General features: G+C 32.2%; 1 protein-coding gene across 4 annotated transcripts; it reads right to left on the bottom strand.

Moving 5' to 3' along the window:
- Positions 1-1,397: 1,397 nt before the first annotated feature.
- LOC141717146 (uncharacterized) lies at positions 1,398-4,146 on the bottom strand. 4 transcript variants are annotated; one of them, XM_074519253.1, is made up of 8 exons: positions 3,929-4,146; positions 3,670-3,707; positions 3,504-3,574; positions 3,325-3,406; positions 3,176-3,238; positions 2,895-3,038; positions 2,072-2,231; positions 1,398-1,729 (listed from the first exon to the last, which is right to left on the bottom strand). In XM_074519253.1, exons 6-8 carry the CDS (start codon positions 2,985-2,987, stop codon positions 1,683-1,685), a joined length of 300 nt encoding a protein of 99 aa, XP_074375354.1. In that variant the 5' UTR covers positions 2,988-3,038; positions 3,176-3,238; positions 3,325-3,406; positions 3,504-3,574; positions 3,670-3,707; positions 3,929-4,146; the 3' UTR covers positions 1,398-1,682. The 4 variants fall into 3 exon arrangements, with proteins under 4 accessions (XP_074375353.1, XP_074375354.1, XP_074375356.1 ...); XM_074519252.1 differs by having other exon boundaries at positions 3,670-3,769; XM_074519254.1 differs by lacking the exon at positions 3,176-3,238 and having other exon boundaries at positions 3,670-4,146.
- Between the last annotated feature and the right edge of the window lie 7,787 nt (positions 4,147-11,933).

The following is an 11,933-nucleotide window of genomic DNA, read 5'->3' as shown; positions in this document are numbered from 1 at the left end:
TACTTGAACAAAACACTTTAGTAGATTTTACTTAGTGAAATAATGTAGCACTCGACGGATAAGATTTATAGTCCCGACGGATGACTCATTATAGTCCCGACGGATGATGTCTTATTATCCATCGAGTGAGTAGCTTATGTAACAATAAGTCTGTAGCACAATTCTGCATTCACCATTGTATAAATTCTGTAAGTAGTATTCAAGTCATGTTGACTTTAATTAGATATGCAGAATAGGTTGATTAATTGTACATAGATGATATCTTGTAATTCTGCATAAGTGAAATAAAATCAAGTGCCAGTTGCTACCCGACGGATAACCTACAATGAAGTCGACGGATGATCAAATAGACAACCCGACGGATGATCAATATCTCGACGGATGATCAATATCTTGACGGATGATCATGAACCCGACGGATAAAGAATTCAAATATCAGTTGACAGTGACAACGCAGTCACATGCGTCGAGTGGATGCAAATGGAATGTGGTAGCCTATTCAACTGGGTTTTCGAGAACAAAGAAGCATTGCCATTTCCATGCTATTATGAAGATATTCAAAGATGCTGGAATAGAGTAATGAAGTAGCATTGTAATAGATTAGATAGTTTTTGTTTTTATTACCTTGTCTTATTACTTTGTAATCTTGGTGATATATAAACCAAGAAGTAGCAAATAGAAACAAGTATCTGAGAGACAACAAGAGAAACATTTGTAAGCAGAATTCTTAGCATTTCTCTGTATTCTCAGCAGTTCAATATTTGTAAGCAGCTGTGAGCATTCTTGCACACAGGGTTCTCTCGATATATAATTTATATCTCTGGTGGAATCATTCAAATCCACCAGAAAGTTTTTAAAGACTCTTGCTTTTAATTACTTGTGTTTTGATTCACTTAAGTTTTATTCCGCATGGTGCTAATTAATACACTTATATTTATATTTGAGTTAGAACATTTTATTTCAAGAAAAAGTTTCAAGAATTCCATTCAACCCCCCCCCCTTCTGTAATTCTTGTCATATTGTTAAGGGACTAACATTTATGTTCCTTTTAGACTTGAACATGTCAGTCTTTGACATCAGTTTTTTAGGATAAAGTGATGTACATCAATTTTTTGACATTAGTTTTTCTTCACTAAAAGTGATGTACAATTGCCATTGAGACATCAATATTTATATATTAAAAGTGATGTACAATTATTTTTTTGACATCAGTATTTATTCAATAAAAATGATGTACAATTGTTTTTTTTGGCAAAAGTAATATTCATTGAAAATATTTAAACAATGAACTAAATAGACACTTATATTTAGCAACATAAATATCAAGTATTTAGTTTTATTACATAATCATTCAAAACCAAACAAAGAGCTATTGACCTTAGTGTATACAAGGCCAATATTAATCATTAGTAATTTTATTGTCATCAGTTGTAGCAGTGTATTAAATGGTAACAGATAGACGCTCCAAAAGCAGGGATCCAAGAACGGATCCAGTGCCACCGCCAACAGCATTGAAAACAAGAAACCCTTGCAACCCAGTGTAATTGTCAGCAAGTTTTCTGATATGGTCCAAGCAGAGATCAAAGTAACAGAAATTACTTGTGTAATGCCCACGAGCAAAGTTGTTTGCAACATCCTCTTTGCCATTAATCCCTTAGCTCAATATACCACTGGACAATAGGTTAGACCCTCCGTAACAAAATCAGAGAATTATCCCTTCTACAAGTCACTGTATCATTGAAAAATGTAAATATAAGCATACGCATGAGCTTATGTCCGGATGTAATTAACATAAATATATTAAGCAGTCTGGATGTAATTAACATAAAGGAATATAAAACACATCTTTGAAGCAACAAAATCTCACCTATTGTCACATTAAAACTTTTCGTAAAAAATCTATGCAAGTCAATTATTTTATTGATGTAAAAGAAGTAAATAAAAAACAGTTTCCCAATTTCCAAAAGTACAAGTGTTCATCATGATGCAATTTTGAATCTTGATGCTGAACAATAATTAAAACAAAGAAAAGAATAGAATTCGATAAGTATGACCTTCAGAGATGTTATACCTCCAACTTTAACAATGTCTACGAGATCATCTTTCAAAATATCAGGCAGTGAACGGGGGATAGCACTGACATCCAAAACTTGTGTACTTTCTTGAATTTTTATCTCCTGGTAATCATGACATAATATGTTTCCCCAGTAAAGCCCATGGATAATCCAATTCTGCATTATGAACAATAGAATGTAAGCATACATGCAATACTCGGAAAATTAAACATAAAAGTCAGAACGTAAAAATGGTATTGCATCATAGAAACTCTTACCCATATATGACAAACACAAAAATATTTAAGTTGACACTGTTTTTAATGATAAAACCTGATCTTCACACAGTTCTTGATGGATAGGTTACACAAGTTATTCTTATAAGTGATTTTCAATAATGTAATATTAATTTTAACCAAAAGTAAAAAAAATATTAGCCGTTTGGGAACAATTCAAGTAGAAAATAACAAAATTATTTATGTGATGGACTTCAGGAAGAAAGCTAACTATCCATGTGAGGAGGAAACACAGTTTTGAGGTTCACAAAATCCTCCAGAATCCAAGAACTATTTATGAGTTTTACCAACATTTACTACTGCCACCAATATATTCAGTACTTTCTTATTTCACTATAAATACTTGGTATAATGTTTTTCAGTATTAAATTTTCGCAATAACAAAGTGACTTATGGAGATCTGATCAAGCGAAACTGCTTAACACTAGAATTCCTTGACAACCGTCATTACACACTCTAGAGATTAGAATTAGAGATTGAAAAAATATATAAATACACATATATATTATTAATATATGAATAAGGTTTTGTAAGAGACGCTTACCCTGATACTCCCATTCCTTAGCCCATAAGGACAAGAACCTCCCATTGTAGTTGAGGGAAATTCAGAAAAGTAATCTGTTTTATATACAGCCATGCTGTTTGGAGTTGTACCTTTTAGCTCACTGCCTACTCTGTTTCAAAAACTCTATGAACAAAACATAAAAAGCATTGATGAGAAATATACAGAGGACCCTTTGTAGGAATCGTATTGCACATGTCAACTACTTGAAGAATGCAATTACTTATTGTATGGTCACGGACATTAAGAATTCAACTACTTACAGATATTAAGGATTTATCCCAGACATGTCAGCAAATGTCTTGTAGCAAATAGGGCAAGTATTTCTGTTGTATAGTCCGAATTAGTACTAGGATATCAGTTTCAAGTCACACTATAGATGTACATTGAAAGGTAATGGATATGCACTTACTGTTTCAGCTTCAGAAAATAACGATGGTGAATGATATGGCCACACGAATACCTGAAGAAGGTCCTGGTGTCTCAGATAGATGCTGCAAAATTTAGGTTCAAATTTAATATATCCAACATTGAAAGCAATAAGTGTATATAAATTTGAATTTTATGAAAAGATAAAATAGCTATATGTACCTCAAAGCAGATAGGGCAGTCGCGACGTAGCACACTTTCAATACAAGTATGCGTTTCTGTTTTACAACACTCTGGAAAAGATAAAACACGGATAAAGGATAACACACACTTTAGTTTAATAATCATAAGATCAAAATGCTCAAAAAGGAAGTGCAAAATTACTCACGGCATGTATTGCAGTGAGAGAATTGGTGACTGCCTTGTCTGATACAGAGAATGAGATAAAATCATACGAGTGAAGAAGAAGGTTGAAAATAAAGACAAATCTAGAAACATGAGAGAGCACATATGATAACGTTCTTATATTTAATCGTTGTTCTAGTATTTCTAACAGAATATTAAAGGTTTACCATAATAAAGACTTTGGTAAAAAGCTAAAAATTGATCAATTAATCGGTAATGGTGACAAAAGAATAGAAGCACACCCTTTTGCAGCCTCTCCATTATTCCATCAGTCTAAACTGGCTTAGATAGTGGTCAAATGACAAAGAGATTGACAGGAGACTCAATGAACTAATACATCATATCTTTAAATTTGAAAAACAAAACTTCAGAAAGAAAGGATTAGTTTAATTCATACAAATTGAACAATTTTTTAGCATCCACTTTCTGTTGGATTTAAGGAGTATAACGTGAACATGTTATAAACTACCCAAAAAAAAGTTTCAATACATATGAATAAGAACAATAAGATTCCCATTAAAAAGAAATCCAATTCATATAAATATCATAAGAAAATGGAGAACATGTTATATAATGAAGTCACAAATCATAGAAAAAAAATAGATGGAACTTACTCAATAACAAGAAAGAGATACGAAATCATAGATAACAGTAAAGTAGAGATCCCAATAAAAATAATTGCAATACAAAAAGATACTAATCATGAGCACCACAATGACCATATTATGCCACAAATATACAAATTAATTCAATAGTTCCTTCAACAAATTCACCTAAAATCAATAACAATGATAAAAAATCACAATTTGAAAAAATAAAAACAGAAAAATAATCTTCCATACTTGATACAATAAAAACAACAACACAAATCCTCACACGATTAACTCGAAAAATCGAACCACAGACCCCAACATCAAATACACAGATCTAAACCTCCAATTCACCAAATCCACTAATCATCCCCAAAATAAAACCCAATTTCACCAAAAACCCACTTCCATATTTCATTTAAAACACACAAAATAAAAACCCTAAATCCCAACTCAAAAACAAAATTTACATCCTCCCCAAACCCTTATTCTTTGTTTGCTATACCATAAGGAGAATGTTGTTCCATCTGCAAACAAAATGTCATGTACAAAAACAAATTCAAAATATTTAGTAACTTAAAAATTATACGGTGCTACTTATAACAAATAAAAGTTTCAATTTTATAAAATCCCCAATTTTAAAAACTAGGGTTTCAATTAAAAAACACCAATTTGAAAAACTAGGGTTTTCAAGCTTCGATTTTGAGGATGAAAATATGAGAGTAAGGAGAGCTGAAGACCAATTTCAGTTTCAAAAATAAAAATCGGGGAGAGATAATTCACACAAAATGATGGGAGTAAAGAGAGCTGATATGAGATGAGTTGAGCGTAGAGATGATGGTGAGACGATAGTAAGCAGTGCTCCTTCATGATGAGAGGGATTAGGGAGACGGAGAGTTTGACAGAGAGTCAATGGTGACAGGGATTAGAGATTAGAGAGAGTTTGAGAGTGTCGAGAGAGAATTATTGAGAGAGAGGGAAGGATATTTTAGTTTTATTTTATTTTTCTGAGTGATAGATGAAAGAGGGCCGGGGAACGAAATGATGGAGGGAGTAAAATTTGGCTAAAGAGGGAATATTTTGGCGAAGGGTGGAAAGAATTGGAGTTGCCGCACATTCAATTTTTTTATGGAACTTAAGACATCAGTTTTAGAATAAACGATGTCATAAAAAGAGAAAGACATCATATTTACGCGGGATGATGTCTATTAAACATAAGGCATCTTTGGCATGACTGGATGATGTCTAATGTGTGATGTCTATTAACCTTTTTCTTGTAGTGATATGTGAGTATTTTCATATGTTCCACACAAGTAAAGTTGAGAGTTCGTATATTTATGATCCATATGATTGTGAGAGTTGATTTAATTGGTAAAATGAATGTGAAATATTTTTATGGTTGTGAATGTAACTTAATTTGGAGTTATTGGATGTCTTTACTCTAAATACTTGTGAATTTATTTGCTATAAAAATACATATTTATGCCATGATATTCGTGTTTAGCTGATGAAATCCGTTCCTTAGATTTTTAAAAAAGTGATATTTTAAGTGCTAGTATAATTATTTCGTTAGTTTATTAAATCAAAAACTTAACTCGCGTTCTCTGTGGTTCGCCCATACTTTCCTTCCGTACTCGCATACGTCCGTGCACTTGCGGTTTTGTTAGTTTCAGATATTTCCCCAATAATGACAAAAGAATCACAATGAGGCTTATTGTCAAACATCCTCCCATTACGTTTCTTCCATAAGTAATAAACTAGCTTTATAGCCCGTGTGAGGCACAAGCAAGCTCTAGTCTCGTCTATTAATAAATTGCAGACCGGCTTCTGAAATATAATAGTGGTTGTGATGCGTGTTATGTTTTTTTTTGTAAACTATTAATTTGGTAGTGCAGTGCTTGTTTGTTCGTAGTTGAGGAGCAGGACCTGTCGAAGATATCTACACCTTTTTCTATAAATCTCTTGTAGATGTACATAGTTGAAATAGCTAAACATGATTTAATCTGCACCGTTTGGCAAAAATTGTGGTTCTGGAGCTGCAGTTGAGACATATTATAGGAAATTTTGGATCTCCCTTTCAATTAACCTTAAATCAATCACATATTGCTCTACATAGAATTATAGATTACCATTAGTACATTTAATCGGATGTTATATATTAGTCTATCACTTTGCTACAAAGCAACATCGCCGCGAGGCCCTTCAGTGATTTTTTTAACTTTTGATCTATTATAAGCGGAGATACTTTATGCAGAGATGTGCTCAAACTTTGTAACATATGTTGCAAGGCTCTGTGGTATAATGGAATTCACATACTATATTAAATGTTAAACAGAAGACCATTACGATTTGAACTTCCCTGTTTGTATCAATATACAGACTACAAGTACCAGTGCCATCATGTTAGCTTCTCTCCAGATGCAGTTCACTAATAAATAAAAAAACTTGGACACCTCTCAGTGAGGTAGGCGCCATACTTCTTACCAAGTTTTTATTCAATTTTAGGGAGACCCTTAAAATTTCTACGATGACCCATTCTAATTTATATAGCCGATAGATAAAAAGCTGTAATACAATTGTGCTACTTTGCACAAACTGAGGTATACAAAGATTAAAGTTCTACGATTATGCTACTATTAAGATATTAAAAGCTTAACTCCTGTATCTTAAATACTGTACAGTTTCTTTAAAAATATTAGTAGTTGCTAGTTGTACTTGGAGTGTGCTGGAGAAATAACAGGACTGAAATAGGAAGGTGAAACAGAAGGGGTTGAATAGGTATCTTCATTCTCCTCGTCAATTGTCAATACCAATTCTGATGATGTTGTGGTATCATCAAAGCTGTTGGTTAGATTTTTCTTCCACATATGCTAGTAGCAGAAAAAACCGACTTTGAGGATTCCAGGCCTTCCTTCTTCTCATCTTCCTCCTCCATCATAGTAAACAAAAGTGTCGACATATCTCTCAAATTAAACACATCGATAGGATCACCTATAACTTTAGATGCCTCAACCGAATGTAAAATCTTATTGGAAGTTGACTTGGTGCTTTAAATTGGGATACCAGAATTGTGGTCCACCTCTATGCATATTATATATTAATATAGTGTATATAAGTTGGATTATTTGTGTAAAAAACTGGTACGGTTAAATAGTAATATTATAATTGAAGTAATATGTATGATTTGTGATAGTTCATGCCCGATACAATTTGGAGATGGCAAAGATATTGCAAGTTTCAGTAAAGTAAAAAGATTGGATCAGTATATATATATATATATATATATATATATCGGTGGTTGATAGTAACTTGGAATTTAATTAATATTACTGGAGATGGTTCCCTAGTGATTGTACCAAGTCGGGAGATTAGATTGCTCTGAAAAGGTCACATATTTCTACTAATCTAGCTGATAGCAATGGAAAAGACCTGGAAATTTGTGTGAATCTCAACCAATTATGATTAATGGTCTAAAAGTGTTATGTCGCGTAGAGGGATATGATGATAGTAGTACAAAATATGGAACTGAACACGATGGTGTTCTCCAACTGGAATGATTCCTGATATTTTCATGTAGTGGCAAGTTACATGTCATCTTTCCATCCAATTTTTCCTTAGAAATCTTGCAGCCAATACATTTTTAATATTTAAATTTTCATTTACTCCTATAAAAGAGTTGCTTTACAAAACATTTATGCCGGTATCAAGATAATCTCATAAGATTCATATTTCATCAGATCAACAACTTCGTAATCAGCTATCAAATAAGAACATTATGTGACACAATCAAAATGACATGGCGGTAACATAAAAGAGTTCATGAACCGATCACACCTTTATTTGATGTTTTTAATGTGGAGACTAAAAAGCTAAGGAGAATTGATGACCATGAGTCCACCCCTCACATCATGTAACCATTGTGACTTTCCTTGGGATAAAATATGAATCCCAACAAATTAAAACCAACAAACAGAGCTGCAAGCTTCGATTACCGCTATTACCAGTCAAGTATTAGAAGATTGTAGGTCAACATTATAAGGCCCAAAAATGCGCCGACCTGGATCCACAAACTATAAGAAAAAATTACAACATAGTATGAAGTAAGCTATATCCACTTTTGTCTATTATAAATTAGATCCTTCTATATCCCTATCTAAGATTCCCTCTTATCATTGTGCTGGAGACTTGAAAGTAGTTGTTGCATACAGTACTTGACCATGCATTGACATCAAAGGGCAACTTAAAGAAATATCTGTAAATTTCGCAACTCTTTAAATTCTTCAGTCTTCAACCAGTCTAATATGCCCAGTTCCAAATCCAGGGTATGTGCCCTCTTTATTTCAAGATCCTACAAATATTTTAAAAGGCTTCCCAGGAAAAAAACTCGATAGTTACAAGGTCCGTATTTATGTTTCAATATTGTAATACTTTATTAATTTGAACCTAATTGTGTAATGCATACCTACAAAATCTAACCACGTGAAGGTTCTAGTTTTGTGCTAAAAGTATTTAGATACAAACCTCAGAATCAACATATTCCTCCAAAAAGAGCATATGTCACTGCTCCTGATTAACAACATTCACATACTTGAACAAATTGCAGATGGTTAAACCGCCAACTTATAACGCATGCAAGGCACGGGCTTGTTCTAAGTTTGCAAGTTTTAGAGATAATTTTTTGATATTTGTATAAACATTTCCACAGTATTTTGACGAGACATGTGACTGTCTTTTCCAACTTACTAATCACAATTAACTTATGTTATATATGCCTCTGCCAGGTAGAAAAGTGAATTTGATAGCTAAAACTATAATGATAACGTCAAAATACAAATTAGCTTATATTAGATGAATGAGATGACAAAATTAGCATGAAGATATAGTTTTAGCTGAACAATATCCACGAAAGTTGAAGTAAAAGAATCGAAATGAAAACAAAAAAAACTAAAATTTCATTAAAAAAATTTGGTTTCCAGGGAAAAATCAAACAGTTTACCATGACCTATAACATGTTAAAATATATTTTGGATATACCAATAGATTAATACCTCGTCACTGTGCGCAACACTTGCTTAAGTAGAAAACTATGTTCAAAACTCATATATGCTTAACTAAAACTTACAAATAGATAAACCGGATGCACATGACTTAACAATATTTATATATTAGTGTAATAATAAACTGTAAAAAGAATGGTGACGATGTTTTTAAGTCCTTTCAAAGATTTTACATAAGTAAGCCAGAATTTAGAGATGTTGGTTATCGCTAGCACCAATAGATTAATCTAATGTGTTGAATTACACTAAAACATATCACTATTGCATTCTTATCAATGAATATGTTTATCTGCACGTATACAGGACAAAACTCTTCTGAAAGCTTAGAGTGAAAACATCAATTTAATAAGTCATGTTAGGTATTATAATTAATAGGGTGTTTATTTGGTAAATTAAACTTTTCTTATTAAACAAGTTGCTAGTGAAACCTGCGCTCGATGAATGTAATATTCTAAGGCCTATTGTACGTCTTTGATTTATGTGCTTCATTTCTCTGAGTTGGGCTATTGGGCACCATATGCTAAAATTTGTCATTTTTTAATGTATTTGTCCCTCTGAACCTGGGGTATTTGAGCTTCGGCATATGTTTACAGTGGCTGACCAGTGACCAGCAATTTCTCTATGGTGATAGCCATGAAATTGTAGGCAACCAAAAATGAAATTTTAAAACTTGATAAAGACAATCGTCAATAGTGAATTATCTGATTAGTACATTATTATATGGGGGAGTCTGAAATTCATTTGTAGAAAAATAAACTTTATCTAGATCAATTTATAATTTTTACAAATTTCACAAATCGATCTATACTGGCGTTGACATGAGATATAATCAATTTGTCACCAGAGAACTTACTATAGATATTGCCCTTCTAGAGACCCGAACTCGGAAGCCACTACCTTTCGAGAATATGTGAAGTTTGACCTATTGGAAATTAAAGCCAGTAGACGTATAGGATTGTTATGAATTTGGGGACCAAATTCCTTTTAAGGAGGGTAGTATATAGTATTCTGTAATTTTTAAAATTAGATTAACAATAGAATAACAGAATAAAAAGTATTAAAACTAGATAATGACTAGAATTTAAATTTAATTAGACTAACGGGCCAAAAATTTGGATTAGATTCTAATATGAATAATTTGTAGGTTAAGATATAAGATTTTGTATCATTATAAATACACCATATTCGTCTTCCTTATTATTTATATCAAAATTCGTAGAGCTCTTGTCAACATAAATCAACAGTCTTGTAAAATTTGTAGAAAATTTATCGTAAGTCCGAATTTGTTGGTTTTGGAATTTTTGAAAAGGCCTTTTCGTTGTCTAGAATTTTCGTGTTTCGTGTTTTTCAAAAAAATATCGTTTAGAGGGTTAAAAGACTAATTACATATCTGGTCAGAACATGAGGTAAGTTTTCAATCGATTTTGCTGGAGCTTTCTAAATTATGTGTTACGTGTGTATTTGATTATCAAAACATCGGCTAACTGACAATATATTTTGAAGTGATATATATTATCGTATATGTGTTGAGTGCCAATGATAATTTTGGATCTATGATTTATGCCATATTTTGTAAAAATATCGAATAAGAACTTAGGAGCGTATTCATCAAATTATAATGATAGTTTTTTAAAAATTTAGGACCGTTATCACCGATTTGTAATGGTCGTGACATGGATTATGGATTTTGAATTATTGTTGATTATGTGGTATATGTATTGTGCGTATCAAATAAGAGTAAGAATATGTATCAAAAGTGTTTGTTTCGTATATCGTATCGTATAGAATATCATATTTTGTTATATGTGTATGTTTTACTTGGCTCCCTAGTTGGATCGATTATTTTTTTGTTGGGTGTTAGGTCCCAATTTGTTTGTAGAAGGGGGGTTGAATGCAAACAATACCGTTTAATCGAATAAAATGCGGAATAAAAATTGTGAAACAAAATTCAAGTTAAATAAAACTTTTATTAAACTTGAAAGGTGTTACAACTACGGTATCGGTTACAAGGGATTAATCTCAAATCAATTATTACAAATCTAGAATAAATTCGACATGAACTTTTTCTATTTTTATAATTAAAAGATCAAATGCTAAATGCGATTTGAGATTAAGTTCTAGGGATTTTAATCCGCTAGATTGATACACAAGAACAAGATAAATATTTCTAGTTGATTGGATTTAACTTTACAATCTAGAAATTTAATCTTGAAGAAAAGCAGATGAAAAATAAAATGTTGTGCCTTTGTTTTCTGCTTCTTTTTCTCTTGTGTGTTCTGTTTTCTGTTTGATTGGATTCTGTAAGAGTGTTGATCAATAAAAGTCTTCTGCTTCTTTTATCAAACACCGAACTGAAAAACGTACTGGCATGACAATCTCTTTGGCCAGCAAGACTTTCGGTATGACAATATTTACAACTAGCAAGACAATCAAAATGAACTAGCAAGACTTTCGGTATGACTATTGATTGTCATACCGATTGTCATATTAGTTCAAATAAATTATCTTGCTGAATTAATAACAGATTTTAATCTAAACAGAAATTCTAATAAGACAATTAAATGTATTGGCATGACTTTCGGTATGACTATCAATTGTCA

This window comes from Apium graveolens, chromosome 4 (genome assembly GCF_009905375.1).
Source record: "Apium graveolens cultivar Ventura chromosome 4, ASM990537v1, whole genome shotgun sequence".
Lineage (NCBI taxonomy): Eukaryota > Viridiplantae > Streptophyta > Magnoliopsida > Apiales > Apiaceae > Apium > Apium graveolens.
The sequence above is the reverse complement of the archived record's forward strand: the minus strand, read 5'-3'. Positions and strand labels throughout refer to the sequence as shown.

Bases quoted from the DNA above. Each gene is read 5' to 3' on its own strand.
- LOC141717146 (XM_074519254.1), bottom strand. From the start codon at position 2,987: ATGGCTGTATATAAAACAGATTACTTTTCTGAATTTCCCTCAACTACA. The intron at 2,232-2,894 runs GTAAGCGTCTCT...TTCATAATGCAG, and splicing joins TAAGGAATGGGAGTATCAGG to AATTGGATTATCCATGGGCT. The intron at 1,730-2,071 runs GTATAACATCTC...TCAATGATACAG, and splicing joins AGACATTGTTAAAGTTGGAG to TGACTTGTAGAAGGGATAAT.